We start from the raw sequence: 22,690 nt of genomic DNA on the forward strand, positions 1-22,690 counted from the left end.
TAAAATGCCCATGTGGTCAGTGTGTTACGAGTTCAGTGAACCCTATATACCTGCAGCAATAGAATACACCAAAGCAATGGTTCCTTAAACAAAATTAGTTTAATTCTGAGTACAGAACAAGATCAACACCAAATTATTTACACATTTCCTCCCTCCAACCCAATCTAAGAGCAAGTGTGTTTTCAAGAAAGTCCTTTTTACTGGCCAGTCTTCCCCTGTCCACGTTTCTAAGGCTACAGTTTCCAGTAATCTTCGATCCTGTGCACAGAATCAAACAGTCATTACATTCAAGCAAACATCAGTGCTTCACTTAGAATAACCAGGCAGGAAAGTTGTGGAGGGTTACAGAGAGATGATGGTTGCTTGTTGGACACCACAAATAGGAGGGTCTTCCAGAAGAAACTCTTTTTCTTTCCAGGTTCTTCTCACAGAGTTCTTCTCCTCTTTGCCACGCCAGGAAGACTAGCCGCCACTCTGGATTTCCAGAGGGTACACTCGGGCTACCATATCAGTATTCTGCCCAGTCTTGAAAAAGGAAGCCTTTACAGCAGGCTCCTCTTCGGTCTAGACTGCTTCTGGTAACTCCTCTCTCATTCTCTGCCCCTCCCCACTGTTATTTTTTGGTTTCATTTTGGAAATGTTGCAATTTCCAGGCTTTACACAAAAAAAATCATGGCTGCGGTGCACTTGCATATTTTGCTAAAGCCCAGAACCTTCTGTTTGCACCTGCCCTTGGACTTTGCAAGGCATTGTTCTGTCTGTAAAATGCATGCAACCTAACAGCTAACCCAATTCTAATCCCTTTAATAAGCACATATTTAATTAACCCAATGTGTTACAAGTATCACTGTCCCTGTGACCAGAGCTTTGTCTGCATGCTCAGATTTCCTCCTATATCCTGAAGACATGCATGCCAATAGGTTAATTGCCATTATTAATTACCCCTATTAAGTAAGTGGAATATGGAATGTGGGAGGGAGTGGATTAGATTATGAAAATGCAAGAATAAAAATGTAAACGGTGGTTGATGATGTATATTAAATGGGCTGAAGAGCCTGTTTCTGTGCCATCACTCACAAGGATGCTAATATTAATAGATTACGACTTCAGCTGCTACAAGCACAAACTCAAACTTTTTGCAGTAAATCACTGCAAAAAATGCACAATCTTTGCCAAATGTTTACTTATTTGCTCAATAAATCCTGCCGTGTTTTGTTGTCAAAGTTAGTTCCACAATATACTTGTACCGCAACTTGGGCATTTTGTCAGGATCCACAGAAATTACAGCAACACTTTTTAATTGCACCCATGAATTAATTTCTTGCATGTTAAAATAATTCTATTCCTTTACAGGCTAATTACAATCAAATCAGTCATAGATGCCACTGAACAGGGCATACTTATTTATGACAAATTTAAGGAGAAATAAAGAAGAGATGACCAAAAATTTGGCCAATTTGGTGCACACGAATGAATGTTTTACAGGACAATAAAGATTTATGAGTGAATTCTGAGGATCAGCTAGAAGTTCTTTTCAAATTATAATGCATCTGGATAAATAATTCATGAAGGAAGTAACATTTTAACATTCAGGCAATTACCCTAGATGCCACCTGAATAATTAATTTAAGTCTTTAAACCCCAAGTCATCGAGTGATATTTCATGGAAACAATCCAGTTTGCATTGACAATTAACCATCCCATTTCGTTAAAAAAAATTATACCCACATTCCCATCAACTTCCTACTGATTTTGCTCCTCACCTATACACAAGAGACAAATTTATTTTCTTTGGCTTGGCTTCGCGGACGAAGATTTATGGAGGGGGTAAAAAGTCCACGTCAGCTGCAGGCTCGTTTGTGGCTGACAAGTCCGATGCGGGACAGGCAGACACGATTGCAGCGGTTGCAAGGGAAAATTGGTTGGTTGGGGTTGGGTGTTGGGTTTTTCCTCCTTTGCCTTTTGTCAGTGAGGTGGGCTCTGCGGTCTTCTTCAAAGGAGGTTGTTGCCCGCCAAACTGTGAGGCGCCAAGATGCATGGTTTGAGGCGTTATCAGCCCACTGGCGGTGGTCAATGTGGCAGGCACCAAGAGATTTCTTTAGGCAGTCCTTGTACCTTTTCTTTGGTGCACCTCTGTCACGGTGGCCAGTGGAGAGCTCGCCATATAACACGATCTTGGGAAGGCGATGGTCCTCCATTCTGGAGACGTGACCCATCCAGCGCAGCTGGATCTTCAGCAGCGTGGACTCGATGCTGTCGACCTCTGCCATCTCGAGTACTTCGACGTTAGGGGTGTAAGCGCTCCAATGGATGTTGAGGATGGAGCGGAGACAACGCTGGTGGAAGCGTTCTAGGAGCCGTAGGTGGTGCCGGTAGAGGACCCATGATTCGGAGCCGAACAGGAGTGTGGGTATGACAACGGCTCTGTATACGCTTATCTTTGTGAGGTTTTTCAGTTGGTTGTTTTTCCAGACTCTTTTGTGTAGTCTTCCAAAGGCGCTATTTGCCTTGGCGAGTCTGTTGTCTATCTCATTGTCGATCCTTGCATCTGATGAAATGGTGCAGCCGAGATAGGTAAACTGGTTGACCGTTTTGAGTTTTGTGTGCCCGATGGAGATGTGGGGGGGCTGGTAGTCATGGTGGGGAGCTGGCTGATGGAGGACCTCAGTTTTCTTCAGGCTGACTTCCAGGCCAAACATTTTGGCAGTTTCCGCAAAGCAGGACGTCAAGCGCTGAAGAGCTGGCTCTGAATGGGCAACTAAAGCGGCATCATCTGCAAAGAGTAGTTCACGGACAAGTTTCTCTTGTGTCTTGGTGTGAGCTTGCAGGCGCCTCAGATTGAAGAGACTGCTCAATTAACATACCAACCATATCTTTTGGAACTGGGAGAAAATCACAGCACTGGAGGAAATCTGCCATACATGCAAACTCAACTCAACCCCAGCATTCAAGTCAGTTTTGAACCCAAGTGCCTGGCACTGCAAGATGGCAGCTTTACCAGCTGCACCACTTTGTTGCCACACTGTATCACCGCATGCCTTGAGAGGCTGTTGCCTCAGTTGTTTTTTTTTTTAAAAAAGATAAAAGGTAAAAGCTCCATGAAACTGAAATGTGACCTGTCTGGAAAATAATAAACATAACCATGTTTCATTCACTCAAGCAGTTAAACATGCACAAGTTCCATTCCTGTGCTCCTCCTTGATTTATGCATTTGGGTAACACGGAATTTTCTCTCCTTGGGATCTCATTATTGGAAACTTTGAGGATAACACAGTCCTCTTGATTTTGCATCAGACTAAGGTGTCTGCCAAACAACAATACAGTAGAAGTCCAAAAATCTGAACTGCTCAGGGATTTGATCGATCCAGACTTTTTGATTTTCTGAATTCTCGGGCACTACTTATAAAATTCAAATTTAAGGAGAAATAAAGAAGAGATGAACAAGTAAATTTTGATAGCAAATACAGCATGCTTCATTTCTTAAAACTTGCAGTTTAAAAAAAAGTCAACAAACAGGGTCGCTTGAAGTTAATAATCATTTCCTCTTGATCAATTTTGTAACACCAATGTATCTGTAATTACAATCATACAATTTCATTTTACATTCCTCCTGTTTCTGCAACGAGCCTCAAGGCAGTTAATTCAATATATAACATGTCATGTTCATGTCAGTCTAAAATGACTGATTGTGATGCAGGACATACCAGTTTTTGCTTGCCGCCGTTCATCAATCTGTTCATTGATTTGGTTTTGTTCAAGGTTATCCAATGTTTCTGTAGAACTGTCCAGTTCATTGTCAGTCTCATCATCACTGTAAGGTACCACGTCATCATATCCTCTGTCATCTTCACTAAAGCTGGGGAATCCCTCAGTACTCATCTCCTGACTGGTGAGATGAAAATCAACATGAAAGCAACCACTTTACAAGAGATCAAAAATTAAAACCCAATATAAAAAAAACCTTCACAAAATCATCAACCTTCAGGACAAATAACAAAAAAAAATTATAACTTTTTTGTCAAAGATCACTACTTCCACAGTGGGTTGACTGACCACATCCTCATTGTTCTTCATTGCACTAAAGAAAGAAAGACATCCAGTGGAGGGGTAAGGGTCAGATACAATTGCAATGTTTAAAAGGTCTTGAGACAAGTACTTAAATATGAATATCATAGAAGAATATGGTCTGAATACAGGCAAATGGAATTAGTGCAGATAATTTGTTGTCCTACACAATGGACGATATACACATGCACTGATCAGGAAGTAAAGGATGCAGTCGCAGATGGACGAGCAGAGTCCTAGGTCCTTAAACTTGGTCGTCGGTTTTGCTGGTTGGGTCAAGAGGCAAATTGAAGTGGGTCCAGATCCTTCCTGAGGCAGCTAATTTGCTCCACAACCTGCCTCTCAAAGCACCTTGTGATGGTGGATGTTAGTGCTTGAGGCACATTACCTTGTTCTTCTCAGACACTGGAATGATGGATGCTCTTTTGAAGCAGGTGAGCCTGACTGTGCAGCAACATGTTGAAAATATCCACAAAAACTCAGTCAGTTGGTTTGCACAGGTTTTAAAGTCCCGGCCAGGTAGAGGTCTGGGGCAGATGCTTTCTGAGGATTTGCCCTCCTAAAGGTTCTGTTCACCTCAGCCTCTGAGGCTGGGAGCACAGAGTCACCAAGAGTTGTGTGGGCTTGCATCACAGATAGCAGTCACAGTGGGCCCAAATATCCTGTTTTTGACAACTACTGTTACATCTCTGAGCTTCAACAAAATCTTACATTGTTACTTCACATACTTGAGACCATCTTGTCTGCCAGCCCACATTTAACTCACAGATTTAGTATCAACGTGAAAATGAATTGGTTCGGCAAAGAGACTTGCCTTTACTCAATTCATTCCCATCTTTACACAGTTCACTGGGACCATATATTTAATCCCTCTCTTAATTACTTTGTTATAGCTAGGCTATTCCATTAGTTAGTTATTTTGCTCAATTGACACTGCAAATTTATACCTCTGTGGTAAAAACACTGTTGCATATAATTGTCTGGTCAGGCACCCCTATTGGCCGATTGTACCTGTGGCCTCTTCCCACAGGCTCCTGTATAAAGGTGACTGTTCCACAGCTCCCTTCTCACTGCAGGACAGTCGAACAACATGGATGTGCCTTTGTTCTTAAGTGAATAAAACCCAAATACTTTCTCAACCTCAGTTTTTTGAGTTATTGATTGTGCATCACCCTCTCAATGAAATATAATCCTTCTTGAACCAAACCATTTTGAGTTATGATGTCCGCCCCACAGATTTCAGCATCCCACCAGATTCATTGGAAGCAATGGGATATTTTGCAATAACCAGTGACCCAGCCAAACTCACAAGCCTTTGGAATGAGAGAGGAAAGCAGAGCACCTATAGGAAACAAACAAGGTTACTGAGGGAACATAAAAACTCCATACACAGCCACTCAAGGCCCCAGTAGCATAACATGATGGCTTGGCAAGTGCATGGTTGTACAAAGAACATCAGATTCCTGCTTTTGCCTTTATTAACCTTGTATTGTAAAGAATTCCATTGCAGCAAACACTATTGGACAGTCAGCAGGGCAAAAAAAAATTAACTTCCTGGAGATACCCATCATCTCAGATCATTTAAGATAGCCAACCTAAGCCTGGGTAATCAAATGGCTATGGGAAACAAGTTGTAAAAAAATGGAAAACACTATTAAAAATGGGTAAATATTGTGCAATCATAGATACAAGCTTCATAAGCGATTTTTCTCAGCTGAATATATTAACAGCTCCGTGAAAGAGAGGAGCTTCAGGGAGACAGTCACCCCTAAAAGTCAGGAGACAGGTAGCTGGATGACTGTTAGGAGAGGGAAGGGGAAGAGGCAGACAGGGCAGGGCATCCATGTGGTCACTCCCCTCAACAACAACTATACTGTTTTGCATCCTGTTTTTTTTTAGGGTAGGGGTGGGGAAGATTATCTACCAGGGTTAAGCCATGGTGGTCACTTCTCAGCTGGCCCCTTGGCTCAGAACGGAAGGGGTGGGGGGGATGAAGAAGAGGAGAGCTATTGTAATTGGTAATTCATTGGTGAGGAGAGCAGATAGGAGGTTTTGTGAACAAGATTGAGGCTCCAAGATGGTATGTTACCCCCAGGTTTCTAGTGTCAGGGATGTCTCTGATTGAGTTCACAGCATTCTGGAGGGGGAAGGTGAGCAGCCAGATGGCATGGGGGGGGGGGGGGGTGGGGTGGAATCAATGACATAGATAGGAGTAGTGTTGAGGTCTTAAAGAGGGAGTACAACGAGTTAGGAAATTTAAAAGCAGAATATTGTGTTTGGATATGCAACGCAAGTCTACCCACTGAAGGTCATGATTCTGTTAATATGTAGACAAGTTATTGAAATTCATAAATGTAGGCAAATTAGTGATCCAAATGTCAGACAAGTTTGAATATTAATTCAAGTGCAAACCAACATATGAATCGTATTAGTTTTGGATATTTTTGAAATTAAAATGGAACATGATTTCTACTTCTTCAGGAGTTTGCGGAGGAGCTAGTGGAGTTGTTCAAGTGAACCGGTATGGACTTGAAGGGCCGACATGGCCTGTTTCCGAGCTGTAAACGGTTATATGGTTCTTGAATGAACCTCAAAGGCGGTAATCTTAGGAGTACTGCCTGTGCCACACACAAGAGAGGGTAGGAATAGGAGGATGGTGCAGGGGAGAGGGGCTCAGATTTGTGGATCATTGGGATTGTTTTTGGGGGAAAGGTCTGACTGGTGCAAAAAAGGACCGGCTGCTCCAGTACTGGAGGGGGACCAATATCCTGGTGGGCAGGTTTACTAGAGCTGTTGGGGAGAGTTTAAACTAGTTTGATAGAGGGGTGGGAATCAGAAATGTGAGTGTAAAGATTTGGGAAGAAGGTCAAAAACATGATGTTCTAAGTTGGTGAGGAAGGACAGGCAGGAGACAAAACATAAAGATACCCAATTAGAGGGGTTTAATTGTGTCTATTTCAGTGCTAGGAGTATTCGGAATAAAGGGGATGAACTTGGAGCATGGATCAGTACATGGAACTACGATGTTGTGGCCACTATAGAAATGACTGGAGTAAGGGCAGGATTGGCAGATGCAGGTACCAGGTTTTAGGTGTGTTAAAAGGAATAGGATGGGTGAGACAAGAGGGGTGGGTGGTGTAGCATTACTGGTCAGGGATTGTATCTTGGCTATAGAAAGGGAGGATGCTGCAGAGGAAGTGTCCACTGAGTCAGTGTGGGTGGAAGTCAGAAATAGGAAGGGGCTATCACTGTGCTGGGAGTATGCTATAGGCCACCAAAAAGCCTTCAACACTGAGTAGATAAGCAGGCAGACTTTAGAATGGTGCAGTAAAAACAGGGTTTTAGTTATGGGTGATTTCAACTTCCCCAATATTGACTGGCACTTGCAAGAGTGATGAATGGGGCTGAATTTTTAAGACAAAATGGGAAAGATCTTAATTGGGTAAGGGCTAATTACAAAGGGATGTGGCAGGAACTACAGTGAATCTCTGATTTTATGTTTCCAGATTTAATGCGAATTGGACTCTGGTATCGGGCTTCCGGCAGCAGCGTTGACTTTAGGCAAAAAGCAAACCTTGATTTAGCATGACCCCGCTTTTTTTTACAATGAGATTTTATGGACCCAAACAAATTGCATTATAACGGGGTTTCACTGTAGCAGGAGTAAATTGATAACAGACATTCAAGGGTGAAAACATAGGACTAATGTGGAGGAAGTTTAGGAACCACTTGTGCTGGGTTCAGGATAGGTTTGTTCCACTAGGACAGGGAAAAGATGGTAGGAAAAGGCAACTGTGGCTGACAAAACAAGTGAGGCAACTAGTCAAGAGGAAGGAGGAAGCACATGCAAGATGCAGGAAACAGGAAGGGCTCCTGAGAAGTATATGGTAGACAGGAAGGAGCTTAAGAAAGGACTGAGAAGAGCTAAAAGGGGGTATAAGAAGACCTTGGCATGTAGGATTAAAGAGAATCCCAAGGCATTTTATGTGTAGGTGAAGAACAGAAGGATGATGAGAATGAAGGTGGGGCCACTAAAGGATAAAGGGGCAAAATGTGCCTGGAGGCGGAGGAGATCCTAAATTAATACTTTGCTTCCATATTCACAAGAAAAAGCGTTTGATAGATTAGAATTTTTGCTATGACTTCATCTACTGCATCCACCATTCCCGCTCCAACTCACCTTAGTTAATTCAAGGTTCAAGATCACTATGTAAATTTAAATTTAATTAATCAAGAGGTTATATGATTATCAGCCAGGCTTTTATTCATTTATCTTTCTTACTTTTTTTGGGGAAAGGGGGAGAAAATATGAAATTATGGATTGCTTTTGCATCATTGTTTTTTTAATTATTTTATGATATTGTAGTGGCTACTACGGTAGATGCTACTAAATAAAGGCAAGCACACACAAAGGTAGTCAACTCAAGACTGGTTTATTGCAGACATACAAAGATGTTTTATTCCCTGACTGTTAATGAGCTTGTTAGTGAACAGCTGCTGGTCCACAGGACCAGCAGGTTAAAGCTATGAGCCATGAGTGCCCTGTGCCTTTAGGCGGGGGCTTCATCTGATCCACTCGCTGTACTTTAGTGCCCAGCATTGCTATCCCACGATGTGTCAGGTAAGTCTGTGAACTGACGGTGGTGGTTTGCAATACCGAGCTGTGCAGCTGCTACATCATGGATAAATACAACTTGTATTGATGCAAATGAAAAACAAAATTTACGAAGTATTCACAAGAGAAAAGGACCTTGATCAGGGTGAGGTCAGAATAGAATAGTGTGACAGATTATGTTATTTTTTATATATTATGTATAGATGTGTTTTTGGAGGAGATAGATTGTGGGATTTTTAGTTAGTTCACACACAGATACAAACATTTCAAAACAGATCTCATTTAAAATTCAAGAGCTTGGCTCAAGCCAGATAGTTCAGGCTCCCAGTGCCTTTGTAAGGACAATGGAAACTTCTTTGCTGAAGGACTTCACAGCTAAGTGTTAATTGGACATGCTGTGAAGTAATGAATTACCTGTTTTGGAAAGCAACAGATGAACAGGACTCAGAAGATTGTGACTGTGAATGTAGTTTGCTTTTCTAAGGTTATGTGTTTTTGCAAGCAGAGAGAGTCAAGCGGTTTTTTTTCCCTGAGTGTGACACAAAGAGATGGAGAGACTGCTGGTTTTCTGCAGTGGCTTTTAGAAGCTTGTTTGAAAACCCCATTTTGAAGATGGGTTGTAAGTTCAGAGTTCAGCTTATTCAATTCCCTTGTGGTCAATACAAGAGGAGATGGCTGGCTGTATAATGTTTCACTTGAAATAAGAGAAAGAGAAAAGAAACTCTGTGGTGACCTGAAAGAAAGAGGTTATCATCTGGAGAACCCTGAACACTGACATGGCTGATTGGAAGGAATCAGTTTGTGACTGTCCAACAAACAACAAATCTCTCTCTGAAAACGAACAAGAGCCTCTTGAGTGGTAACCATTTACCTTTCAAGCACCAAAGCCTGGTGAAGATTCATAAATGTTAAATGCACAGTATAAGAATTGCCTGCAACCAGTGAACTTGGAGGAGAAGAGAGTTTGGACTATGAATCAAAGAACTCTTCTGAACTTGTACACATTAAGTAACCATTTGTCTTGGTGAATTTCTATAACTGCTGGGTTTTGGGGTCCTCTGGGCCCATCACAATAAGCTTGTGTGCATGCCAATGTGGAGATTAAGGAAGCTAAAGTGTTGGATCTTAAAAACATTAAGATTGATAAGTCCCTGGGGCAGACGCAATATACCCCAGGTTGCTGTAGGAAGTGAGGGAAGAGATAGCTGGGGCAGTAGCTATGATCTTTGAATCCTCTTTAGCCATAGGGGAGGTGCTGAAAAATTGGAAAATGGCAAATGTAGTTCCCTTGTTTAAAAAGGTAATAAGGAGAATCTTAGGATTATATAGACTGGTGAGTCTTGCATTAGTGGTGGAAAAACTATTGGAGAGGATTCTTAAATAAAGGATCTATGAGCATTTGGAGGCTCTCTGAGCATTTGGAGAGGTACAGTCTACTCAAGGATAGTCAGTATAGCTTTGTGAAGGGAAGGTCGTACCTCAATGAGCCTCATCAAGTTTTTTTGAGAAGGTAACAAAAGAAATGGACGAGAGTAGGGTGGTAGATGTGGTCTACGTGGATTTTACTCAGGCTTTTGAGAACGTTCCCCCCCCCCCTCCCCCCATGAGACACTCATCCAGAAAGTCATGAGGCATGGGATCAGTGGAATCTTGACTGTGTGGATAAAAAGATGGCTTATGGGAAAAAAAGTTATGGAAGGTGCCTGGAGGTGGGTGACTAGTGGATCTGTTCTAGGACCCCTGCTCATTGTGATTTTTATAAATGACATGGATGAAGAGGCAGAAGGATGGGTCAGTAAGTTTGCAAATGACACAAAGGTTGGAGGAGTTGTAGATGGAGCTGAAGGTTGTTGAAGCTTACAAGAGGATGCAGAATTTGGCAGTAAAGTGGCAGATTGAGTTCAATCCAGATAAGTGCGAGGTGATACATTTTGCAAGGCTGAGTACAGGGTTTATGGTCAGTTACCAAAGAGTGTGGATGAAGAAAGATCTTGGGGTTCAAATCCATGCATCCCTCAAGGTTGCTGCACAGGTGTGATAATTAAGATGACCTATGGGATGCTGGACTTCATTAATGGGGGATTGAGTTCAGGAGTAGGGAGGTCTTGCTGCAACTCAACGAATCTCTGGTGAGACCACATTAAAACACTCCGTTCTGGTCATGTCATTATAGGAAGGATATGGAAGCTATGGAGAAGGTGCAGAGGAGCTTTACCAGGATGTTGCCTGGATTGGAAAACAAGTCTTCTGAGGCAAGGCTACCAGATTTGAGACTTTTCTCTTTTGAGCATAGAAGAATGAGTGGAGACATGTTAGAGATCTACAAGATCGAGAGGCATAGATAGGGTGGACAGCCAGCACCTGTTTTCAAGGGCAGGAATAGCAAACACCAGAGGCTATATGAACAAAGAGAGGGAAGTTTAGGGGAGACATAAGGGATTTAAAAAACATATATATATATAAATGTAGAGAATTATGGGTTCCTGGATGCCTTGCCAGGGATGGTAGTGGAGGTTGAAACATTAGGGGCATTTAAGAAACTCTTAGGCACAAGGATGAAAGAAAAGTGGAGGGTTATGAGGTAGGGAGGGTTTAGTAATTTTTTTAGGGACATTGGTCAGCACAACATCAAGGGCCAGAGAGCCTCTTGTGTTCTATAATCTGTTAATCACAGAACATTTACTCTGTCAGCATTGAAGTTGACGTTTATCAACCATAATCAACTGAAGTGGACTGCTTTAATAATAAATAGGATTTAAATTAGATATTTGATGTGAACATCAATTATGCCTTTAATTGTTTATTTGATGCATCAGAATTGTATTTTGGGTCTACAAATGGAAAATGACATCAATTGTTTATAGGAATGTTGAGGACATGTATATTAAAAAACTCAAAATATGTTTCAGATGACAACAAAGTACCATGATTAAACAGCTTTCTAATAATTAAGCTACTTAGGAGGAAATATTTCAGCAATATTAAAACATAATATTTCTATAGCTTCTTGAGTGAACAGAACTAAATAGTAGCAGAAAGAGTTTTGGTTTCATTTCACTGTTATTTACAGGACAGAGGAAATGACATTGATCAAGGGAGATAGGTGTTCTGTTCCCCTTTATAAGTAGTTAGTAAAATTCACTTGAAGGTCCTGAATGCTTTTAAACCATATGTTGAGGAAAGAAGGATAAAGGAGAACCCAAGCAAATGAAGGAAAGAAGTGTTTTTAAATTTCAGATTATTAACTTTGCTTTACACTTGGGACAGGACTTTTTCAATACCCTCAGTGGATCATGATTTGCATGCCATCACAAAACAAGAGCGAGGTGGCAATGAATTTCTGCAGGTAGCGAAATTTAAGAAGAAAGCTCCTCAGTCAAAACAGAAAAGAGTACAGTACAGGAACAGGTCCTTTGGCCCACATGTCTGCATTGAACATTTTTAAGCTAAACTTTGCTGTACGCACATCATACTCATTACTTAATTCCTTGTATAGTCTTGTGTGTTTCTTGAAGCCTCTCAAATGCTACTATTGTATCTGGTTCCACTACTACAGCCAACTGCAGGCTTCTCCACCCTATGCAAAAAACAATGCCCTGCACATCTCCTTTCAACCTCCTGTTCCTCACTTTGTACATGTCCTTCCAGCAGGAGACATTTTTACCCATGATTTAAAAAAATTCAAACTTGTCAAGTCACCCCTTAGCCTCAGATGTCCACTCTCTCCTTTTAACTCAGCCTTTAATCCTGACAACATTCTGGTAAATCTACAGTTTTCAAATCTTCCACGTCCTTTCTGAAATGAGCAACCAGAATTGCACATAATATTCCAAGTGAGGGCTAACAATTTTGAAATGCAACACAACTTCCTTTTATACTTATTGCCCTGCAATAATGAAGGCAAGCATACCCGACACCTTTGACACCCGATCTACTTGCATTCCACTTACAAAGATTGATGGACTTGATACCCCGACCCACTGTTATACTCTGATTGGCTGCTGCTGGTTGGACACACCTTACGAGACTGATCCTACCCATAGCCCCTTGCATGTTCCCCTCTCTCTTTGCTTCAATCACTGAGGTTGATGGTAGTTCCTGTCTTTAGTTAATAAAAGCCTTTGATTACTTATGGTACATCAACCACTGTAGACCATTAAAAAAAAACTCCTGCCATTGTCTTCCAAAGAACATCACCTCACGTTTGTCCAGAGTAAAAGCAGCATGATTGACGTAGCAGTTAGCACAACGCCTTTACAGCTCCAGAAATCGGGACCGCCGTTCAAATCCCACACTGTCAGGAGTTTGTAGGTTTTCCCCAAGAGAGTCTGGTTTCCTCCCACCATTCGAAACCTACCAGGGGTGTCGGTTAATTGGGTGGCATGAACTCATTTGCCAAAATGACCTGTTATTGTGCTGTGTATCTAAATTTAGAAAAAAATAAATTTAATCACCATCTGCCATTTTTCTGCCCATTTTTGCAACTGATCACCACCCTAATGTTTTCATTGATAGCCATCTGCACTGCCTACAGCTCCACCAATCTGTAAAGTTCCCAATCCACCCATTTGCTTTTACATCCAAATCACTGAGGTCTCAATCCAGATCCTTGCAGAACACCACTCATCACAGGCTTCCACCCAGAATAACACATTTCTATCTGCTGTGGGCCAGCTAATACCAATTCACCATTGATCCCATACATCTTTATCTTCTTGATCAACTTCAGAATTCTTTGGGATCAGATTTACACACATTTCGGAAGGCATGGTCAAGTTGGGGACTGTCATCATTGCTTAGTGTAGGACATTTTTTTTGAGGGGACCAATGTGGTTGACAAGGTTAGGGCAGTGAATTTGTTGACATGGACCTTGTCATCAATGTGCCTCACTGCCTTTAGCTGACTGTCCCTAATTTAGCCATGCTTTTCCAAATATGTAGAAATCCCATTCCAAAGTATTCTCTTCATTAGTTTTCCTACCACTGATGTTAAATTCACTGGCCAATAATTTCCCTTCATTAACAAAACAATATAACCCCTCTAAATTTGAAGAGAATGCTTCATTAAATTCAAGGAGCATTAAAAGAGATTGGTATTGCACCCTCCATTTCATTAATAAAAGCTTTAAAACAATGTACAAGATTATTCATCTGAAGACCACATTTACATTCTTGACTTCTTGTTCCCAAGACATTTGATCTCATGAAATAGTTTTGCTTCTCACAAAAGACCCCAAGTATTACTGTTCAAAAGATCATCTCAACATGGTGAGCATGACTAATTGGAATAAGCCAAACAAAAATTGAACCCATGTGTTGGGGTTGGGAGTGGGAAAAAGTTTCATCTTGATTCCTGATTCTACTTAAATACTGATACAACACCTTGCCGATGTTCTAATCCCAGAACAGAAATCAAAACACTGGAAGAGCTCGATAGATCAGGGAGGGAAACGATGAAGTGCTTAGACCAAAAACATTGACTATAAATGCCACCAAAAAAAAAATAATTGAATGCTAGTTTCCTTCCCGCACTGAAAATATTTATTAATCTAATGTTGTCCAGTAAAGAGTTTAAGAAAACTTTAATGTTTCATGAATTAGACACATTATGAAAATCCAGAAATAACACTTTTGACATTCCAGGCATGAAACTACTTCCTTGTCCCTCCAACACTTTCACCAAATCCCAACGACCAGCAACATAACAACTTGGATCCCTCAGCATCTGTTGATAAAATATCTATGTGCAACACAAGGCAAACTCCCACTGCAAAATGTCAATTATTTTCAAGGCAGGCTTCAAATGTCAAAGGGTAGTGAGAATCAGAAGGAAAATAAATGAGTGGAAGAGCTGTAATTTGATTCATTTAATAATTTGCACTTCACGGGTTGTGTGGGAAGGGACAAGTTCAGTGGGTTCAAAGAGCCACAAGCCTGGACACAGATAGCATATTTATTAAAATACACATGGTGATCCCACAACTCTCAATCACAAGACAGTATAATCAGTCACATTGGATTTAACACTACCGTTACTACCAACTATGTACAGACTTATAACAGCACGTGACCCCGACATTTCTTGTCAAACATGGGCATGGCTCCAATGCTATCTAACATCCAACCCCGATCCTTGTGCAATGCACACTTTCCAACAAGTGCACCAACGTTGTCCATAGTTTGCAACCTGAAGTAGAGCAGAGTTCGTCTCAGGACCAAAAGAACAAAGATGAAGAGTGACTATACCTGAAACTTTATAGCATGGTAAGTTGGAGGGTCCAGCCCAGATAATCACTGATTGAAGGGGTCTATGGTCAGGTGTCAGTAGATGCGACTTCCAACAAGATTCCAGAGTGAAGATCCAGGAGCGCTGCCATCACCCAGCACTGTGAGATTGTAGCTTCTCCATCAGCTTCTCTTGTCAACTTTTAATCATGATCTTATGACTATGTAGTTATTTTTATTATTAAAAGTGTTTAATTATTGAATATTATTAAAAGATGTGTTTTATACACATAAAAATATTTTTTAAAATGTGCTATATACTCAAACATTTGACTAAATTATGCTAAATAAGGACTTGTGTACCTGTTCAGACTTGCATAAAGACAGACCAAGGTCTGTCTTTTTAACTTGGGGGCTGCCTGCACTTGATGAGATCTTACCAAAATTGTGCAGGCTCAATAATACCAACTTGTATACATGACAAACCACAAGAAATGTCAAAGACAAAAAAAAGGTAATTCAGTTCTGGGCTCAAAATCGTCATATGCTAGAAATAAACAAACCAAATGTTCATTCAGAATGACAGCGCAAAAGCAATTTCAGCTTGAGGTTTTCTCAATATTCCAACTCGAGTTTGAGACAAATATTTCAGATTTTTTTGGGAGGGCAGGGAGAAGGTGAATTGATTTCCAAATGGACTCTAGCAGAATGTTACCCAAATGCAAATACAACACGATAGTAAAAGAACAGAATTCATAATTCATGTTGAAATATTCAAGAGATCTAAGCATTAGGAACAAGATTCAAGTCATGACTTTCTCCAGACATTGGAGCAGAGTGCTGCTCTGAATGAATATTCAACAAGCTTTAAAAATTTGGCCAAATTTTGCGACTCTGAGTTCTAATTTTTTTTTGTTTAAACTCCAATATACAATACGAATGAGCCATATTCATTCACCATCTTTGCTACCCCCATGAAGAATTTTGTCTATTTGGTCATAGCCCTTTTCAAATCAGTGATTATACTGCCTGATGAAGCAACACCTTTTTTAACGGATTATCAAAATTCTCTCTTAAAATTTTTCCAATAACATCCCCGTCAATGTGGCAAGGGTGACTGGCTAATATTAATTCCATCATACCATTTTCTAATTTTTAACATAGGTAGCAGAATATATCTACAAAAATCTTCCATTCTTCTTGAATCGTACCAATCTAACTAATTCTGTGATCAAAGCTCCCTGTGATAGGCCTGGGATACTAAAAAAAATTAGAGCAAAGGGATTTATTCAAAACTGTTTCCATTACTTACCCTTCAACATTTATCACATCCAACTTTTCACATTCTTCTTTATTATTCCCAATTTAATGCTTTAATAATTCCTTAGCATTCAGAGTTCCTCAAATATAAATAAAAGGGGATTAAATGTGCCCTTAATGGAAATATGCTGCCTTTTGTCAGAAAAAGTATCTCAAAATAAAAATGAACTTAACTGTTCTCATCTGGCTCACATAGCAATTGTCTACTGTTTCCCAATAATAAAAATAAGCATGGTCAACAGGAAACTCAAAGCAAGTTGGGTGGCACGGTTAGTGTAGCAGTTAGCATAGCACTATTACAGCTCCAACAACCCAGGTTCGAAACCTGTGCTGTCTGCGAGGAGTTTGCACATTCTTCCTATGTCTGCGCAGGTTTCCTCTCACCCTTTACGAGGATTGTTGATTGATTTGGGGGCAGGGGCTCATGGGCCAGAAGTGTCAGTTAAAAGTGTCTTTTAATTTATGTTTTTTTTTAAAAAAACTCGAGAAACATTCCATCATAAACTTCAATGATTAACCTACAGATCTCCATGTCAATGGGCAAATTCCTCCTTACATGATCATAGAGCAACTCCCAATAGATAGGACTAGGTAAGGAAGAAATGATCCTAGTTGAAGTTTTCTTTTGCTGCCACCAGGCTTAATCTCAACCTTACTTCAGTCCACAAAACAAATCGATCAGAAATTATGTTCCAAACAGTTATTTATTCAAGATGGTGAAGGTGAGACACTGCATGGTAAAAAGAATCAATTCCTCCTGAATACTGGAACAAATCCCTGCCAATTTCAGAAGAACAGATACGAGATAATGGCGACTGATATTGGTTATAGTAACATTGTATAAACAAGGTATTAAATCAGATCAAGACCAGTGGCAGCAGTTTGGATCAAGTTTGACAAGAATGAATGATTTCTGAACAATATTTTCCGTTGAGATTTACTGATGTTGCTGCAGGGAATTTTAAAATGGGCTAAAAACATTGGTAAATCAATATTCTGAACAATTTAAAACACGAGCTGTAACTGTAATACTAAACACATGATATCTTGTTACATGTTAAATGCCCTTCATTAAAATTTTAAAAGAAACACGTCCAAATATTCAGCAGTTGAAAAGTTCAGGCTCTGTCAATTAAAACATCTACTGGAGCATGAGCTAATCTCAGGATCATGGTGCCAAATTCAATCATGTGCCACTTGAAGAACTGAGCTTTCCAATGAACTCTTCAGTCAAACAACACTGTTTTCAAATTCAAGAACAGAAAATTACCGCTGTGTAGCATGCGCGCTACCACAAAGTGTGGAAAGAATGACACATTCCCAAGAAGTTGAAGTCGAAGACTGATTTATTGCACTGGCAGTTATGCTTGTATTCTCTCCCTGGTGCTGACAACCAGAGTGACATCATAAGAGCGCTGGCCTTGGATTCGTTGGCATTTCCGCTGTGGCTTGTTGTTTCCCCGCTGTGCAGGTTGTCACCTGGGAGGAAGACCATTGGCCTACGCAGGATCTGAGTGGTCATTGGCCATCTAGTGTACTGGGTCACATCCTGGTTAGCGGATGACGTCCCAGTTATCAGGCCACTACAGATACAATTATTCTGCATTTGAAGGATTTAAAATTGAAAGACCACATTTGTGGAAAGTACAAGTGCCTTTAAACAAAATAAAAGTGTCAATATGCCAGTTATTTTCACCGAAACCAGGAAAATACAGGCCCAGTACCCGATCCGAAAACAGATTTTTTTTTAGTGCCAACATGTCATCGTTAGTTGAAAAAAATTCAACACCTGACTTGCCAATGTGGGGCTCTGACATCCTGATGGCACCAGTTTGACTATAATAACAGTAAAAAAAAAAAACCCCACTAAATCTTTGCTTCTGGCTGGGAAGATGCCAAATGGAATTGGGTCCAAGTCTTCAGCATTAGCAATGGCAACTCCACTCTTAACATCGGGTGCACTCCTGCTGTCGGGCAGGAGTGGGACTGGCAGCAGCAGTGGGGCGAAGTCAAGACCGGCTGTCTTCTTTCATAAGCAGAGGTCATTTATTTTTGGTAAGCACTAAACTGTGCTCTAAAAGGCTGCCGTTGTTGTTTAACGGCTGATACAGGCATTCTGCTGAAGCTAATGTGATGCTCAGTTCCATTGTTCTAAAAACCGAAGAAACTCAAAAGCATCTGGTCCCAAGTGTTTTGGTTAAGGGGTACCCAACCCATAGCAGTATTTCAGACATTTAAATACTGAAATACTGCTATGGGTTGGGTACCCCTTAATAAATGTTTAATAATAGTTTTGGATAAACTCTTTCCAGAAGCATTAACAAATGAGATATAAAATATTCAATAAATAAATATTTATCTATAGAGGATTTGTCAAATGTTGCTAGTGTGCTGTCGAATAGAAAAATCTGAGGGCTATTGAGAATGTGGGAGAATAACATGATTCCTGAAACAATCCAATGGGTGACTGATTGTGGGCATGAACTCTAGCAGGGTTATTTGCCATGCCCTTTTTCCATTGGTACAGATATCCTTTGATTTACACACTTTTCAAGTTTTATGCCTAATGAGCTTGTATCCAGGTGCAGGACCATTTTTAACCAGGAATATATTTATCACTGTGACATGAAACTATTGGAAGATCGTTTTATCTTGAGATTAAAGTTCATAATACTTACTCAGGCCTGTGTGCGGGAGGGCAGGGGTTTGCAGGCGATCAGGTTGGACAACGACACTGCGGGGGCATCGGCTCTCGGTGCAGGGCGGCATCTCGGCGGATCAGCGGCCCCGTCACCGTGAGTCGCGGGTAGGCCTGCGGCAGGGAGGGGGAGTGGGCAACGGTCCTGGTGAGGTCAGGCCCGAGGCCTCCGATTCCGGGCACTGGGAAGCGGCCTTGGCTTCCCCTGACACCGGCCAGGCCCCAAAACCAGAGTCCACAGTGAGACCCTGCAACGTAAACAGAGGAGGTGGGGGCGATTAGCGGGCTGATGCCAATGCATTCTGGGATTTGTTGTATTACTGTGCATGCGCTATACTGGCGCGGCGGCCAGCGGGCCACCTCTAATATATTTTTGAAATGATCTTGCGGGTCAAATATAATTATATCGCGGGCCAAATTTGGCCCGCGGGCCAGTTTGACATGTGTGCTCTAGATGCTGCACAACCTGCTGAGTTTCTCCAGCATGTGTGTTGCACAGAAATAAATGCAACAGCAGCATTGTGACCTGCCGTACAGCAGGCAGAAGGCAATTTTGTGAAATATTACGCTCTGTGCTATGACATGACAATAAAGGAATCTGGAATTTGTTTGGTACAGACATCATGAACCAAACGGTGTGCTCTACAGTTCCAAGTTCTATGTTCATGATTGTCAGAAGCAACACTATGAATGAAGGAAAACCAATTTAATGAGACAGGTTAATCAGAATAGTTCAAATGAAAGGTATTTGAACTGAAACTTAACTGACATTTTTCTCTCTCCAGCAAATATCAATGCCACTGGTAACAGTAACTGCTTGAATAATGTTGAAAATATAACTGTATTGTTATTCCCAGAACTCTTCACTTGTACAATATTACGCATGGAACAAATAGGTTTATGAAACCAAATGGAAGAGATCATTCAACCCTTCTTGAATGTCCCAATTAACAACCCTCTGGGTGAAAAAACTCCTCAGGTCCATTCTAAATCTCCTGCCCCTTGTATTACCCATAAGCCCTCTGGTTTTAGACATTTATTTCATGGGGAATCATTTCTCAACATCTATCCCATCTATGCTCCTAAATTTCTCTCATCTTTGTTCTAATCTGCTACCTCTTGTTGCTGAGACACCTGTTTCTGCATTCTCAAGCCATCCAGAATATGTATCCCATTCTTTTAGTGTTTTATACATTTCTGTGAGATTCTCTCTCATTTTTTAATATTCCAATTAATATAAGCCAAACAAATCCACTTACTTAATTTGTCAATCCTCCCATCCCAGTAATTGCAGTCCCTCTATAACAAGGTAAAGATACCAAAACTGCAGACAAAATTCCAGACAACACAAGTACACAAGAAATAGGAACAGGAGTTGGCCATCAAGCCTGTTCTACCATTCAAAACCATGGCTGATCTAGGCATGAACTCAGCTTCACTTCTGTTCTCCATAATCCTTAATTGACCTATTAAAAACTCCATAGTTATGTCTCTCAAATACATCACTACAGAGAAATGGGACGGAGGTCAACGTTGCAGAGGACCATAAGAGTGGCAGAGAGGATCACTGAGGTCTTCCTATCCCACTTCGATGTGATCTACTGGGATCGTTGTCTGGACAGGATGTACAAAATCATTAAGGACCCCTTCCACCCTGCACACAGCATCTTTCAGCTGCTCCCATCAGGAAAGAAATACGGGAGTATCAGAGCCAGCACCAGCAGGCTGAGGAACAGCTTCTTCCCAAAGGCAGTTGGAATGCTGAATGATCTAAGGACCTACTCACACAAAACATCTTAGACCAGTGGTTCTCAACCTTTTTCTTTCCATTCACATACCACTAAGTAATCTCTATGCATTGGTGCTCTGTGATTAGTGAGGGATTGCTTACGGTGGATGTGAGTGGGAAGGGAAGGTTGAGAATCACTGCTCTCGATCCAATTGTTACTGAAATATTTTGCTTGAGAAAAATTATCATTGGTCCATTTCCTTTGGAGTCATGAAACCATTCACATAACGAGTCAATTAGGTACAATTAAAACAGTGGTTTTCAAACTTTTTCTTTCCACCCACATACCACCTTAAGCAACCTCTTACTAATCACAGAGCACCTATGGCATAGAGAATCCTTAAAATGGTATGTGAGTGGAAAGAAAAAAGGTTGAGTACCACTGTCTTAAGACTCTCGTATGTACAAAATGATATTAATTTATTTGTATAGATGAAATAGTTGTCCTGCATATGTATTGTTTGTCTGCATGTGTGTCTGCATGTTTCTGAGAACCAGAGAATGCTATGTCATTGTACAATCCAATCAAATACAATATATCTGACATTTAATGAAGCAGCCTCTCCTTCTTCCTTGATCAGTTAATTCCAAAGATTCATTCCAGTCAGGATAAAGCAGTTCCTCTTCATCTCTGGTGAAGATCTTGAGGAAATGTCCCCTTTTTCTCGTCTCACCTATCAGTTTAAACAACACCTCAGCTTCAATATTATCAATTATTTTCAAAATTTTTAATATTTCTATTAGATTCTTGGAATTTTTTTTAAAATTGGGTTTCAATATATCCCCTGTTCATCTTCTCCAGTATCACAGTCAATGCAAATTGTATTCACCATTGAGTTTTTAACATTGGGCAGTAGGGTTGAATTTTCTCCAAAGCCAAGAGGCATTCATTTATCATCAATCATCCTGTGGCCCAAATTTGGAGCAGGTAATAAATTACTTTATACAAATACTGGTGATGACAACCCATTTTTGCATAAATTTTCAACAAAATCCCTTTGAAAACGGTGGTGAAGAAACTAGAGCCCAGATGAGTCCAAATACTGAAAACTGAACCAGACTAATCAACAAATTGCTGATCGATGTTTCTGGTTAAGAAAACCTACTTCTGAACAATAGTCTGATATTTCATCTTTTCTTTTCACATACATTGGCAGGCTGGAGGTTCTCCAAGTTCAACTCATGCTTTAATTGTTCCAAAGTCAATTCAACCCATTTATTCATCACCATGGTCAATATTCAGGAATCACTTACTAACCATATTGAATGCATTTGTACTGATGGTGATATTCGAGAAGGGGCTAAAGCTGTCGCTTCTGTTAGTACAATGAACCTGAAAAACAGAGTCCTATTGGTTGACATTGGAATAAAACAGCAAGTCAGAAGCTGATAAAATTCAAACGTCTCAAGTACTCTCATCTCAACCCATGCTATAAAGTAACCAAGATCATTGATACAACCGTAATTCACACAGATCAATTAATTATGCCCAAGTACAAAGAGACAACAGACTGCCCAGTCCAGAATCAACAAGATCATCTTCTGCTCAAGTCAAGTTTATTATCTGATTGTTCAAGTATAACCTGATGAAACAGCATTCTCCAGTCCTTGGAGCAAAACACACAGACATACAACCAGATATAACACACAAAGAATATGCAGGACAAGTATTCATATATACATATTATTTTTAAAATATGAGCGTCTTGGCTGGTTAGCATGAACAGTTCCTTTGGTTGTTCTGTTTTCTCAATGTCAATTTGGAAAATTGGTAAAATAAACAATGAGAGCTCAAATTTGTGGCAGCCAACAATGCTTGGTTGAAGAATCCTGCATACACAAAAAAAGTAAAATTGCAAATTCTTCTTCATCGCAAACTTTCCCTTAATCACAGCACTGAAAATATACACATCCTGTGTTAGCATTGCTCATCTTCGTTCCATCATCGTTCAGCATACTTTCAAACATCAAGTTCAAT

At 40.6% G+C, this 22,690-nt stretch overlaps 1 protein-coding gene across 10 annotated transcripts in view; it reads right to left on the reverse strand.

Moving 5' to 3' along the window:
* The window catches only part of atp8b1 (ATPase phospholipid transporting 8B1), a 178,599-nt gene that overhangs the window by 76,898 nt on the left and 79,011 nt on the right, over positions 1–22,690 (reverse strand). For 6 of the 10 annotated variants that reach the window (XM_069923989.1, XM_069923988.1, XM_069923991.1 and 3 more), the window contains one exon: positions 3,705–3,886. The exons of 2 other annotated variants lie outside the window; for them this stretch is intronic. In XM_069923989.1, coding sequence (XP_069780090.1) covers positions 3,705–3,879 — 175 coding nt within the window. In that variant the 5' untranslated portion in view covers positions 3,880–3,886. Of the gene's footprint in view, positions 1–3,704; positions 3,887–21,970; positions 22,046–22,690 lie in introns of all 10 variants that reach the window. 2 more of the 10 variants (XM_069923986.1, XM_069923987.1) reach the window with 1 other exon arrangement.

Source organism: Narcine bancroftii, chromosome 3 (genome assembly GCF_036971445.1).
Source record: "Narcine bancroftii isolate sNarBan1 chromosome 3, sNarBan1.hap1, whole genome shotgun sequence".
NCBI lineage: Eukaryota > Metazoa > Chordata > Chondrichthyes > Torpediniformes > Narcinidae > Narcine > Narcine bancroftii.